We start from the raw sequence: 15,128 nt of genomic DNA, 5'->3' as shown, positions 1-15,128 counted from the left end.
CTGGGGAAGCTACACAAAGACACTGTGGATGCTCACCACGAATCTTGTTACTTGATGTATATTTTTAATGCTAAGATTCAACCACATGCTGCTTTAAGAGAACTGGTCTGTCAATTTTAGTGCCAATCACAGTCTCCCAAATTAAGTCCCAGGCACTGTTAGGCTGCAGCTCAGCTCATCCTGAGCCGGGGAAATGCGTGACTCTCTCCAAGGGCTGAGAGCTGAAAACTTAGGCTGATGATAAACAGAGCTGCAGCAAGCACTCCATCTGTCAGCAGAGGTTTCGCCCAGCATACATCTTCAGGCAACCGTTTACAGGGTTAATGATCATCCAGCGGGGCAAAGATTACCATCATCTAAACCGTGAGAGCTGAGCAGAGTGTTACAAGTGATCGATTGCCCCAGACAAACCGTTTGCTTTGCTTAGGACTGCAGCTCACCAAAACATTGCCCAGCAAACACTACGCAATGATGAAATTATTGCACAAGTGCCTAATTTTCCCTATAGAGCATTTCAAATGCCTGTTCTCTGCAGACATGACACATTCCTGTAGCGCAGTACCATAATACAAATTATTTTATTAAACTCACAGCAAATTATTTACAGCTGTTAACAAAGCAGTCCTATTGGCTCGGACAACCAGCTGGGAAAGATGAGTAACTTGTATCAGTTGCTCCACCTCTCCTTATTTTTTTTTTTTTGAGAAAAATAGGCAGCACTGCTAGTATTTCCACGCTGCATTATTGAAACACACATGGGCTTGTTGCTTATGTAGAATATTTACTGAAACCCAAAGGTCTTTGGCCAAAAGCGGCACTACTTTGTTTTAGCCACTAGAGCGAGCTGCTGCTCAACATTTGAATAAAGTTTGGGTGATTATTTGTGCTGCTCAGAGGAGGAGGTGGCCTGTGATTTTGTCATACAGAAGTAGAACTGAGATCCGCATTGCTCCAGGAATGATCTTGGTGATGCTGTGTCTGGCTTTAATGCTCATGGCCTATTCAGCAGGGCAGGGGACAGTTTTCGGTGAACAGAAATAATTGTATTTAAGATGTGATACCGAGCACCCGCAAATTTGAAGCCGCCCCCGCATTAGGCATCACTCAAAATGGAGAGTGGAAACCAACCTTCCAGGAGCAGAATAACGGAGTACAGAGGTTATCCTATGGATACCATCCTTTCCCCTCTGGTCTAAACTTTTTCCTTAGGATGCCAGTGCAGAACACCTCTGTTGACAATTGAAAATCCTGAGCATTAATACATAATGAATGTGGGGCTCCTTATAATGGGTATTGGCAGTTAAAAAGAAGAGGGCAGCGACTGCAACATAGTCACTGGGATGCCTGACGGTCACAGAGCAGGGCTCAGTGATAAAACAGGCCAAAAAATCCTCCTCTCAAAGTCCTTTATCATGGGACTTGACAGCAAAAAATACCTGTGGGACCTAACTGGCTGAGGCTGGATCCTTCCCACAGTAAAGAACAGTCCCTCCTCTTGCTACATCAAGAGTTTCTACAGGTAGAGTCATGTGTGACAGTCAGTTGTTTCAGATTTGTGCATGAAAATCAAGTGCTTCAGCTTGGAGTTTGAGATATTTCTGCTGGTTACGTCTGGTGTTACAAGAGGAGTTGTTTGTGACTGCCGGTACAAAAACCACAGAACAGATATTGAAACCAGCTTGAATACAGATTTACAGCTTGGCTAAAGCTCATTACACTGCTATTGATTTCACTGGAATTGTATCTCTGGGTTACGAAGTCAGACAGTCTTATTAATACATTAACATTTTTAATAAATGGTAAAACAGATCAAAACCTGGCTGACAGCCATTCAGTCTACCAGTAACGCAAGTGTTTCTTGTTGGCAATGAAATACCACCAAGCAGCAGCTCAGAAGTGCTAAGAATGGAGCCTTACGTTTTATTATTCCTGCTCTTTCCCAGCAAGGACCGATTCCTGCCTGTGAAACTTTTCGGAGGCTGGCCAGGTTTTGATGGTTAAGATGCTTTCAGATGCTAACCAGGGTAGCAAATAGTTTCCAGTTGATGTTCATCCTTGCTGATTTAATTCGATAAGGCGACCAGCGAATACAGCTAATGTTCCTATAATACAAACTAGCATAAATATGCCAAGGAGAAGATGATCAACTACCATCGCGACAAACTTCCACTCTTCTGCAGCCTGGGAAAGAAACAAAGGAGATGGTAAAACCTCTGCAGAGTCATGTTTGTTATGGGCATTCTTGTAATTTACTGTCTTGAACAAGGGAAAGGCTATTCCTTAAGTTCCACTATTATTATGCAAAAAATACTCATTTTCTTCTCAAAAGCAGGTCAGAGGTTGAGAAAGCCTAAGCTACCTAGAAATGCAAGTTTCAGGACTAAACTGTTTACAAACCCTGGCAATTCGGTGAACAATTTTGTTAAAAAGAAATGTTGAAAAGCTTAATCTTTAGTCAAATGGTTGCTTTTGAATGAGACTTTAAAATTTTGAAAGCAAACCACTTATTTGCACCCAACTGGTTTTCTACTGCTTTTTCATTCTCTCGGGGTACCTAAGGAATTACTGTTAGTTTAACTCTAGGCCCTGCTTTCCGTGCCTCATATCACTCTAAGGTCTAGGAAAACCTTCTCCATAGCTCCCTTACTTTTTTCCAGTTGTGGGACGCTGTGAACCCTGTGACTGTGTTTTCACTGGATGTTTTGGTGGGAACCCAGGACCGTAAAAGCAAGCAGAGGTGCTAATGGCAGCAGGGCTCAGGATTTCCACCTTGTAACTCTGCCTTATGGAGTGACACGTACTGGCCTAAGACACCCTCTACTTTTGCCTTAGTTGCCCCACAAGTAGAAGAGACTGTTGTATAATATCTAGAGGACACTGATAATCAATGCTGGTTTGAGGTTGTTCATAAGTGAGTAAGTGAATGCAACGAAGCGGCAGCCTTCAGAAGCCACAACCTTCAGTTTATTCGGGGAACTTGACTTCTGAAACCCCCTGGAAGTGGTATCAGTGGTGCCCAGATGACACCAGCAGCTGGGCTCCACTTCCGAAGGGAGCACTTGCCGGTAACCTGAAGACCCTCCTTGTAAGCCGAGGAGGAAGTGTATCCCAGAGGCGCTGAAGCCACGCCAGCCCTGCTGAAGGCAACACTTTATCTACAGAGGGGCACAGGAGTCATGGGGAACGTGAGACCGCAGCCAGAGCCATTCCACTTGCTCCAGGAATTTGGTGACAGGAACAAACACCGTGGTGTAAATCCTGCTCGTGGGAAGGAGGCGCCTCCTTTTCAAGAGGATGGCCAAATTATTGTCCCGGAGAACTCTCTCCGCGACCTCAGGGTAGCCTGCGGCCCAAGAGGAAAGGTCTACGATGATTTAGAAAGACGAAGCACCAGGACCAAATTACCCTTGCAAAAGCCATGGGAGCTGTGATAACTAAAATAAAAGAGGGGGTTAATTGCATTGAATGTGCAAGAAGAAGGCCGAGCTAGGTTTTCCTGGGGAACACTGCCATATGTGACTCTACACGCATTTATCCTTCCTTTGGCTTGCAACGTGGAAAAAGTCGGTCATCAGAGTTAGCTCATGATGTGCTTCACTTGCAGGGACCGCTTGTAGCATTCAGGAATAAAACAAAACCTTGTCGAAATTGAAATTATCATTTGTGAGTTACATTTGATGCTTCTCAGATAAAACTACTAGCTTTTTTGGAGTTTGGCTTGCTTCCTGGCTTTTCGAAAGCGACAGGAGCTTGCTTACCGCAGGGGGAAGATGCCTGAGTGGGAGAGAGGAGGAATGTGTTTTGGAACTTGCTTACAGTTCTTGAAACTGCTTTGCTGCTCACAGACCCTCTGTCTCTACAGCTTCACGCACCACGTTTAGAAAACCTTAGCACTGACGCTTTTTCTTTTTCCCCTTTCTCTTTTTTCTGGGCGGGGGGAGGGGGCAAGATTCAATTGCCATCTGCAACAATTATCTGTCCCTCCTCGTTGCCTGCATCAAGGGGAGGAGACTGTCCCCTGCTAAAGCCAAACCAGGGCTTGGAGTGTTCTTGTGAGGTGGGGATATTTTGCCAAAAAAATAAGATGAAGCAATATAAAAAGCAAGAAATGAATCATGCACAAAAAATGCCTTACATTACTGGCTTCTTGGTCCGATTTCATCGTTTCCGCAATGTATTTGATTCCCTCTATAGCATTTTTCACATCTGGATTTTTGGTAAGCGGGGAGTAGAAGTTGACAGGCACAGAACCTGCCTTCCCAGAAATTTCAGAAATATCGATATCTTCTGCAAAAATATTTTTCTCTTGCCTATCCCTGGACGGTCGTTTCATCGTAGAGAAAAACATGACGTTTGGGATTGTGTCGATAAAGACCTGAAAGCAAAGGGGGAGCAGACGACAGTTGCTGGGCTGCAGGGCTGCGTTGCAGATGCAGCTGTGCACGGAACAAAGGCGAGCCTCTCCAGTCCCAAATCACTTCCCGCCCTGGATCAGCTACACATTCCCTCCCGGAATATGTCACAGCCTCCGCCACACTGGGGCTTTTGTCAGCCTTATGTCCTGGGGCAGATGGAGTCACCCGCAGGCCCGTTTTCTGGAAACCATTTCCCTCCCATTTCCCCCATCTACACACAAAGGGGAGTGCGAGGTCCCGGAGCAGACCCTCCGCTGGCGGGAGCTGACAGACCTCTACCAACCTCGTCTAATTTGGAACATATTGCCTACGAATGCGGCTTGAAGAATGGACTACAAAGTGTCTCTTTTGGCTACTGACGTTTGACTTTGCTATTACAATTGTTTGCTATACCTGCATATAAGGTTTACAATAATTTCCTTCAGAGTAACAAAGGCTGGCTGCCAGAGCAATTTTAAGCACACGGCAGTGTTTGCCTGCTGAAGTCTCCCTTCTGCGGGGATTGTTTTTGCTGCCAAGTGAATTTGATGTAAGCTGTAACCTTAAAAGTATTATTAGAAATACACAGAACAATCTCCTATTCGTGTCAAGTTTTAATATGAACCCAGGCAGGCTTAAAAAAAGGGCAAGAATAACCTCTTTGGTACCATCTCCCTGGCAAAGAACTTGTAATGACAGATATCCAATTTTTTCTACATCTTGTGGTTACCATTTAGACTACTGTGCAAGGATCTCCTTGCTTCCCAAGGACTGCAGAGCAACTGCATTCACTGGAAAAGCACAGGGAAGATCATAGCTTTTGCTAAACTGCCTTTTGCAAAATGGGATGCTGAACGCAGGTATCCCCAACAGCCCTTGTACCCTGCACTCACACGGGCTGGCCAGCTTGGCCACTGGCAGGCAGCAGTGCTTTCCAGTCAGGTGGAGAATTAGACTAGGAAATGTAATTTGAGTCCAGCTGGACATTTTATTTTCCCTCTGCCTTCAGCTGCCTGTGTTTTGCCTCATCTGCTCCCTGCACGACTCTACCCCAGTGGACAATTCTCTTACTTAAAGGCACACTTCAGCAGTCTTGATGACTTTATGCACAGCTAAGTAGTAAACACGGGCTCTTGTGCCTAGAGAGATTTAACGTGATGCATTTACTTCCCCAATTCTTGTTGACTTTTATTGGAAAGCCTGCCAGTAAAATATGGAGTGCTCGGTGGAAACCAGGAAACACGCAAAGCCGTAGAGCTCACCTTCCTGACCCAGTGCGGCATGGTGTGAGTGCTGGGGGAGCGGTGGTGGGTGTTGATGACGATGACCGTGATGATGATTGAAGCGATGACAAACACCATTGTAAACAACATGTATTTGCCTATCAGGGGCACCGCGCTGGAGGTGGAGGGAATCAGCTCCACGATGACCAGCAGGAACACAGTCAGAGACAGCAGGACAGAGATGCTGAGAGTCATTTTCTCACCTGCCATGCAAAAAATAATAAAAAAATGATAATGCCATTGCTGCTCCTATCATTCAGTACAGAGAGTACTTTGAGAAGACAGGATGTGGAGGATGGCTATTCACACAAGCGTGCATCTGGAGTGCTATCATCTCTCCCGGCATCCAAAGCAGTAACTAGGCTGGCTGAACACGAGAGCCTGACGCAGCATCAGCTCCAGCATCAAGGTGGGAATCACCAGCTACGACTGGGCTGAGGTATGGGTGATGGATATGGAAAGCTTACTTGCCCGGGAGCACTTCACGGGCTGTGCATTTTGAATGATGAAGTGCGTGCACCTGATTAAGGCTTGCTCCACAGCCTCCTGGGGGTTCGCTTGCCTCACTCTCTGGCAGGCTCGTGCTGGGCTGACTGGGCAGACAAAAAAAAAAAAAAAATATAAAAAAATCACATCTGACACCCGAGGTCAGTTGCAATTTGAGATCTTCCAGCACGCAGGATGTCAAAACTGAACCACAAAACATGATTCACACATCTTTTTTTCTACTCAGTTCAACTTTATAGAAAGTTTTCCACTGAAAAAAAAAAATAATACATGAAGTATTTCATAGAAGGGGCTCCGTGAAATTCAGCAGTATAAAAAGCTGACACAAGATGAAATGAACAAAGCCGAGGAAATGGTTGCAGGGAGCAAGAGCAGCTCAGCAGAGACAAAGGAGGCCAGAACAGGCCAGGATTACTCTGTGTCCCCAGAGGTGATGTGCGTGAGCAGATAACCAGCTCTCTGCTCTGACACGGTGCAGAAGGGCCTCAGTCACCCCTGTGCTCACTTACTGTGTGATGTACTAACACACCAACCACCTACCTATGGCAAAACATAGAAGCTGACTAGCTAAATCTTCATTTAGCAGAAGTTAACTGGATAGTCAATCCGCGATTTCTGTGGAAAATCAGCCCAATTTATTTATATCAACAGTTTTAGCTTTCAGCACTCACCCTTTATTTGCAGAATGCTTAGAGCCATTATTTTGAGCAGAAATGTCCAATTTTAGTAAGCGCTGCCCTTCAAGTTGGCTGGTGATTTCAAATACTGAGAATTTCCCGGAAACTTGTTAGAAGAGCTCGTTAGAAACTTGTTAGAATTTCTTTGGCAGTAGAACAAATAAATTTACATACCTGAATCTGTGGGCAGGTAAAAAACAAATCCAGTCAGAAAGGAGAAGAGCAGGCAGGGAATGATGACGTTCATGATGAAGTAGAGGGGCAGGCGCTGCATGAGGAAGTGGTAGGTGATGTCCAGGTAGGGGGTGTCAGGGCAGCAAGTGTAGTAAACCCAGTGCTTCCAGCCACGGTAGTCCTTCATCACCCACTCCCCACTCTCCATGAAGTTACTCAGATCTGGACGATCACTCTCCTGACAGCAAAAAAAGATACAAATTCTTAATATTACACTTTCTGAACAAAATCAAAACTTGGCAGTCGCTCAGGAACAGGATTCCTAATAACTCAGGCACTTCATGCATTTTTTGCAAGCAAAACACTCTTGTCTATGTTATTTTGCCTTAGAATATCATCCTCTACACAGCTTTCAACTAAATATTTTACTGAAACAGTCAGGGATAGTTGACTAAAGAGAAAGACTGATTAAATACTTGCAGAGACATACCTGAGGGGACAGGGAAAGAGTCCTTGGAAAATCACGAGCAGAGAAAAAACACACACCTCGCCCCCCACTCCCTCCAAAAAAAGAAGAAAATAAACAAAAGTAAACAGGCAGCACCATAAGGAGTGGTGTGAAGCTGTTGCAGGACAGGCAGGAATCTGTGTATGCAGAATTGTAGAAGCCAAACCAGGAAATTTTGTGTTAGATCTACTAATAGGTCTTTTGTATTTTACAGGTAGTGCCTGCTTATTTTCCAGTCAAAACAAGGTTATATTCCATTCTAAAGACAAGATTTCCCTGAAAACATATCATGGTCTCTATTATTTTTCCCAATTACAAACTCCTTGCTTACCGGGTTAATAACAACCACTGTACCATCATACGTCCAAGTTCCCAACTTCATACTGCAGTTCTGCTGGTCAAACGGGAAGTATGTGACTATAATTTCACAGTAACTTTTAAAAATAGCTGGTGGTGCCCAGGTGATCAGCCCTGTGTGCTCCAGAAGGACTTTGGTGTATTTAACGATGGCAAAATCACCGTCTGCGCTGCAAAAAGAACAAGGATATCAACAGCAGTATGGGCAGCACAAATAACGTCGTCACAAAAGAATTTCTTTTGGCTGTGGATCGACCGGTCCCCATTGTGCCTGCTCCTGGAGAGGCCAGCTCTGAGGCATGCTACCCACTGGCCCAGATGTCGTGGGGAACCAGCCCCACCACGGTGGTGCCACGGGGCAGAGCTACCGCTCCCTCCCTGGGCAGCTGGCACCCCTTACTTGTTGTAAAGAACAAGGTCCGGCCTCCAGATATCGTCCGAGGGGATGCGGATTTGTTTCACTCCACCGTAGTCCTCTGGATTCCACTTGAGGTTGACGTCTGTCCATTGCTAAAGAGGGAAGATTTCAGCCACTGAGAGCCCCTTCCAGCACTTCTTGGGGCAGGTTTGGTACTTTCTAGAAACATGCACCTCCCTTGCTTTGGCACATGCAAGCAAGATAGTGGGACCCCCGGCTAATTTTTTACATTAACTTAAATTTTGGTTTAAGAAGCTTATAAAAAAATATTAAGAACAACATACAAGAGAAATATACCAGAAGTCTACTGTTTGAAATACAGTACAAAATGCTTTTCTTAAGGCTCTTAGTGTCTAGCACATTTTATTCTTGAGACCCCAGAAAGGGGAAGTGCTCTGCTGGCTGACACACCTCTCCGAGTTCCCCCCGAAAATATAACAGAGTCACAGAATGGCAGGGGTTGGAAGGGACCTCTGGAGATCATCTAGTCCAACCCCCTGCCAGAGCAGGGTCACCCAGAGCAGGTTGCACAGGAACACGTCCAGGCGGGGTTTGAATGTCTCCAGAGACAGAGACTCCACCACCTCTCTGGGCAACCTGTGCCAGGGCTCTGCCACCCTCAGAGTAAAGATGTTCCTCCTCATGTTTAGGTGGAACTTCCTCTGTTCAAGTTTGTGCCTGTTACCCCTTGTCCTGTTGCTGGGCACCACTGAAAAGAGCCTGTCCCCATCCTCCTGACACCCACCCTTTCAGTATTTATAAGCGTTGATAAGATCCCCCTCAGTCATCTTTTTTCCAGACTAGAAAGACCAAAATCCCTCAGTCTTTCTTCATCAGAGAGGTGCTCCAGTCCCCTCATCATCTCGGTAGCCCTTTGCTGCCCCCTCTCCAGCAGTTCCCTGTCCTTAATTCCTGGCTGTGTCCACAGCATTTATTTGAACTGAATGAAATGGTCAGTAATATTTCGAGTTACCTGTTTCAGGCGTACGTTGGTTGTCACAATCTGATTTACTTCATCCTTAAAATAATAAAAAAAAAAGAAGAAAGAAAAGAAGGCAGTAGCAGCAAACATCAGGATTAAAGGAGAAAAATTGTTGCTTTAGAAAAATGACACCGTTTGGCACTATCACGTAAGTCAGCAATTCAATGTGTACCACATATTCATACCGTACCACACTAATAAGCTGAATGAGCTGCAGCCCAACGGTGACGACAACGGCATCCCGATGGTCCTCCACTGGGCGCACCACCTTGTTGTAGTCCCTGAACAAGTCCTCGACGAGGCGAGTCTCGTCTTCGTAGCACAGGGCCAGACCAGCTGCAGAGCAGTGGGGGTGGCATCAGTGAGATGGGACAGGGAACAGGCTGAGATGGGTGTGAAGGACATACTGTCAACAGCAAGCTGCTGGTGGTGGCCGAGTCCTCTGTGTGACTCCTCATTTCAGGCGCGCATTGGAAATACCGTCAGGAGGGGTAACTACCTATCTGATCCGGAGGTCAGCTTAGGAGTAAGTCAACAACAGCCTCCAACCAGGAGATGAACAAAAACAAATAGCCATGATTGCAGACATCAGACTGAGCATTAGGAATCTCCTCCAGGCTTTTCCAACCTGCAACTGTACTTACACGTAATAACTGTGGACAGTTAAGCGCAGAGAATACCCATAATCAGAGACTTTTAATGGGGTCTTCACCTTGGTCAGGTCAGGACTTGCCTGTAACAGTAACATTAAAGGACAGGGCCAAGCACAACAGTCATCGAGCCCTTTCATCTGAAGTCTTTGCAGGGCAAGAGCTCCACTCCATGATGGGAATTGTGCTCATGGTGAGCGAGAAGGAAACCATTCACAGTGCTCTCCTGTGTTTCCCTCTCCTCAGGGAAGGTCTCAGCCTGTCCTTGGAGAGCTCTGCCCACACACTGCTCAGCGTGACTCGGGGGTGCTACACCAAAGAGCCCTTGGAAGAGCACTGCGGGTGAAAATGGCAGGTAGCAGCTTTGTTTCAGTGTGGCTTTAGCAACGCATCCTATTCCCAAGGGGCGAGGGCTCAGACTCCCACCCCACAGAAAGCCAGATGAACCCTGTTTCCAGATAGCCTGCTGCAGAACTGTGCTCAGACACCGGTACAGGGGAGTAAAGCAAATGGAAGGGGGGCTTGGGGATATTTTTGTATGTACTCCTTCTTAAAGGTACTGAGAGGGAACAGAACAGCTGAGCCTCGCCACAAGCATTTTTGGCAGATCCCACCCTTGCCTTCCCCTCTCCCAGTTTGAATCCCCGGCCATTGAACTCAACAAGAATTTTGCTGCTGACTCCGACCTAAGCAAGTATTTCCCCTGGTTTCCTAACTGCCGTTTCATCAGCTCCTTTTGCGTAGTTGAGCTGAGATGCCAAGGATTCTGTCTCGGCCTTGTCCTGCCATGAGATGATATGAAGACACTTGGATGACACTGGGAAAAGCTGTGGCCCCCGAAAAGCCCTGCTTGCTCCCCCTGCCAGGGCACCGGGCGCGGGGCAGGACTCCTCTTTCAATTTTTAAGTTATGATCACAGCATTAGATAGAAGTCCAGCTCTTTGCTATGCTTTATTAACCAATTAAAATCCTTTGCATTGCTACCTTCTGGTGTGGCTTGGTAGGAATTTAGCATACTGCTTAAGTTTGTTAGAGAAGTTTTTAGGATCACAGTTACTCTTTTAAGGGTCAGTTTTAAAAGAATTATCCTGATACAACACATGCGGCCACAAATCAATTCTGCTTCCTTGTCAGTAGTCCCACAACTTACTGAAATTCCTTGTAACAAATTCTTACATTTCAAGCCATGTTTACTAGATCCTTTCACACATTTTGAAATACAGGTAGCACTAGAGTAAATGGGGACGTGGCAGACAGCTGACAGAGAGAAAAACAAACACAAAAGCTTCTCACTTCCAAATATCTGATGTCTGAAATGACAAATATCTGAGCTGTTACCGATGCACCCCAAAGCTCTCATTTAAACAGTCTGGTGTGTTCATAAATACTTATCAGCAGGACAGGCTGCTCCCAGAACACACATTCGCTTGTACCAACACATACGCAAAGCCCTGGTCCTGCATGCTCCAGAGGGACCCGACCCCCATTCAAGGCGATGGCTGGACCACCTTTACCTGCGGAGAGGAGGAGGAGGAGTATGCGATGGACCGTCATCATCCCAGCTCCTTCTTGCTGCAGTCATACAGACGGAGACACACACAAAGCACCTTTAACGTCTCTTCAGAGGAGGATTGTGCTGCCTCCTGCCAGGGTGCCGGTGAAATATAACCACCGAGGTATTGATTTCCAGCACCTGTTTTTGGGAATGACAGCTGAGGGCCACTGCACCGCCGGGCTGGAAATGGGAGCACAATGTGTTTCACCAGTCAAGTATCTTCTGCAGTTTACAGAAGGTCATTTTTTTTCTAAGTGATGATGTAATTTGTGACTTAAAAAAAAAAAAAAATCTAAAGGAAAGGATTATCTGTAGAGTAAGAGAGCATCTCGGTGAGATCTCAGAAACTTCCTGAGCTGGAGACCCAGAACTGCGTGTCACCCTTTGTGACCAGAGCAACTCGCCAGATTTGGGATTTTGTTTCTCTGAGGGAAAACAGATTGCAGTCATTTATTTCTGATGCACTCAGCAGCGTACAGACTGTGTGCTGGGCTGAGGCTGCTCCCTTTGCTTCACAGAGGGATCAGAAAACTTTGAAGAAGTGAACAAACATGTTCAAGAAAGATCTATCTCCTGAATCTCCTGGGTATTCTGTGGAGCCACCCCCTGTTGAAAACTGTTAACTAACCAAAGTAACCTGAAGTAAGAGGGAAAACCCTCCCACAGAAACCTATAGACTTACGGAGCAGTGAAAGGCAAATGGTAGAAATGCTAGTGCTTGCTCATTATTGTCATAAATCACCTGGAAAAGGGATGAAGAGTGAGGTATTTGGTAATAATACTCAGTTATTCAGGCTAGCAAAAAGAACAACCAACTGTGAAGAACTTTTTTATATGTATACGATGACCTCCTCTGAGCTCACCGGTAACACTCAGGAACAAAATCTTGAGATAGAAGGTTCTGCGACGTGCTCAGCAGCGTGAGAAAAGCAAGTCCATCAGTTCCTAGCAAAGGAGACAAAGCAAACAGGGAAGATGCCACTATAAATCCATGACATCCTGAGTGCTCTTTGCAGTTCTGGTCCTCTGGTTTCAAAAGGAGACTTGAAAAAGGGCCAGGAGAAAATGACAATGACATCCAAGCTACAAACTGGCTTCCGTGCCTGGAACGGATAGATAGTATGAACCTTCAGTCTGGAAAAGACGCCAGAGAGAGAAAGAGCTTTGGTAGGGTCTGTAAAATCCAAAATGGTCTGGAGAAGGCAGATTCGGATTGACTCCCTGTGCAAAAGAGTGGAGGGTATCAAGGGAAACTTAGAGTTGGCAGGCTTAACCAGGACACCCCGTGCAGTACGCCTGCAGTGGAACTCGATGCCACAGGAGCGTCTGGCTGCCAGAAGTTCGTGTATATTCAGAAAAACTAGTTTGATAAATTAATTCCATATTATTAAATGCCACCCCCTCACCTCCCCAAGAAGTCTGCCACAGAAGAAGTCCCAGAGTCACAAATCCCAGGAGGCTGGGGTAGTGTCCTGGGGAAATACTGCCTAATGCTTAAGCCGTTCTTGCGCTTTTCCCTAGCGCCTGCTCTTTGGAGAGGGGACTTTGCAGTAGGTGCCCTGCCACGACCATTCTTAAACACTGCTCCAAACTTCTTTTCCAGAAAACGTTCCCTACAAAAACATTTTTTAGCTTTGCCTCTGGGTGACACCAGACGTACCTTCTATTTCTTCTGGATATCCTTTGTGCTGTCTGCCAGCTGGTTTGGTGTTTCTTACAGGATACCTTCATTATTATTTTATTTTTTTCTTTTAAATCACTCCCCCTCCTCCACTAACTCAGCATTCAGCCTCTGCGCTTACATTTATCCTCCAGTAAAAACTCACCATCTCCATAACTCTGGCCTTGTCCCTGGCCTGTGCCTCGGCCAGCAGCTCCCATTGTTGCAGGTATCTGATTTCAAACAAGCGTCTGGCTGCTTCCAACCTTTATCCCGGGCCGGGCAGCTGACGTGCCCAGCAGAGATACAATTGCACGGAGGCATTGCAGGAATGCTAACGATGCCCCTCCGGATCCTCTCAGGGTCTCTCAAAGCATTCCTGCCCACCCAAGGCAGGGCTGGCAGGTTCGCTCCGAAAACAGATGTAGGAGAGTGTCACCACAATCTTCGGCAAATTATAGCTCTTGGGTAACATAAGTTTCTGTGTGTCCACCCCGCAAAAAAAAAAAAAAAAAGCCTGGCTGCTTGGAATCAGCAGGATGCAGAACTTGTAGGAACCCCCAAAGGTCTGCAGCCTTTGCGTGGGTTATTTCTCTTGCAGCTGGGCTGAGCTGAGAGCAGCCCCCGACTCGGGAGCCAGCTCCACCAGGCTGGCTGGAAGGCAGAGCTCGGGCTGGAAGAGGCAGGAGCAGGGATTTGGACAAGGCCTTTGGGGAACGACAGCCTGGCTGCAGGGAATGTTCACTGGCAGAGACACAAGGCGGTTTCCCTCTCCAAAAAAATCAAGGAAACCCGAGCTGCTGTGGTTAAATATGGACAGAAAAGTGAATGCTGTTTGTTGTTAACAGGGGCATGTCACCCATTACGGCCAAGGTGAAAAAGCAAGGGGAGGGGATGAGCTACACCAAGTGCCTGAAGCTGATCCATTGGTAAGAAGGGTATTTTTATTTTTTTTTTGCCTTCCAGGTATTCAGAGGTTTTTTGGACAAATGTTGTATTCCCACACAGAAAAACCCTTTTCACATCTACCTCAACTCCAAGCTTTCTGGATTGGGTTTTGAGCCTGCCCTGTGCCACACAAACCCCCTTCCCACCATGCTAACCTGGCAGACCAGCTCTCATTCATCTCAACTGGAAAGAAGCAGAACTCACCACTCGCTGAATTTCGGGCATCGCTCCTTCCACTCATGTACCAGGAACAAGTGCTGCCCACTCCAGCCCAAAAGAAGTCAGCCGTGAACAAATGCTACTGCAGATAGGTCTTTTTGGCAGGGTGGTATCATACGGCCGCATTACATTACAAGTGAGCAGAATACCTAATGCTTTCGACAGAGTGAGGAACACAGGATTTTCACCCAAATCTTTGTCACAGAACTGCAATGCAATAAATGCAACACCCAAGTGGAAAGAGCAGGGGGCTCCAAAGGCTGCAGGGCCTGCACGGGGAAAACAGAAGTGAAATTAATAAAAAGAATAGATAAGAGGTAGATATTACATCAGGGAAATCAAAGCACAAAACCTGAAAAATAATAGCAGTGTCCATTTGGGCTTTTTTAGCTTCCAAATGCAGAATATGCCTTTTAAAATGTATTTTGGTATCAGAAGAAATGGCATTGCTGGTGACAGTAGATTATGGCAGCACTGGGTAAGAGAAGGCAGATGGTTAGACAAGTGATTTGTGAATTTGCCATGTGTTTGTTACCAGATTGCCCCTAGTTATAGACAGTACGGCACACATTTCCCGCTGGAAGCCATCTCGCACCAGTCTGGCGACTCAACGCTGTTGCCACCAGATGGCAACAGATTGCTAAGAAAGATGCGGCGGGCACACGGCGGGCATTTGAGCGAGCACGATGGCAAACAATCGCTTGCAAGAGCAAAACAGAGGGAGTAAATATTGTCAAGAAGAAATGCATTCAAGGAATTCATTTCAGCCTTGAGATGCCAACGAACCGGACTTCCC

The 15,128-nt window shown here is 46.2% G+C and overlaps 1 protein-coding gene across 2 annotated transcripts; it reads right to left on the bottom strand.

Annotated features, from left to right (window-relative positions):
• Positions 1-173: 173 nt before the first annotated feature.
• On the bottom strand, positions 174-14,592 carry CHRNA1 (cholinergic receptor nicotinic alpha 1 subunit). Of its 2 annotated transcripts, XM_074595501.1 has the most exons (11): positions 14,318-14,332; positions 12,369-12,450; positions 11,465-11,685; positions 9,491-9,636; positions 9,292-9,336; positions 8,301-8,410; positions 7,875-8,070; positions 7,036-7,273; positions 5,657-5,880; positions 4,136-4,375; positions 174-2,181 (listed from the first exon to the last, which is right to left on the bottom strand). In XM_074595501.1, exons 3-11 carry the CDS (start codon positions 11,505-11,507, stop codon positions 2,050-2,052), a joined length of 1,374 nt encoding a protein of 457 aa, XP_074451602.1. In that variant the 5' UTR covers positions 11,508-11,685; positions 12,369-12,450; positions 14,318-14,332; the 3' UTR covers positions 174-2,049. The 2 variants fall into 2 exon arrangements, with proteins under 2 accessions (XP_074451602.1, XP_074451601.1); XM_074595500.1 differs by lacking the exons at positions 11,465-11,685; positions 12,369-12,450 and adding an exon at positions 6,145-6,270 and having other exon boundaries at positions 14,318-14,592.
• Positions 14,593-15,128: the final 536 nt, after the last annotated feature.

Source organism: Larus michahellis, chromosome 7, assembly GCF_964199755.1.
Source record: "Larus michahellis chromosome 7, bLarMic1.1, whole genome shotgun sequence".
NCBI lineage: Eukaryota > Metazoa > Chordata > Aves > Charadriiformes > Laridae > Larus > Larus michahellis.
The sequence above is the reverse complement of the archived record's forward strand: the minus strand, read 5'-3'. Positions and strand labels throughout refer to the sequence as shown.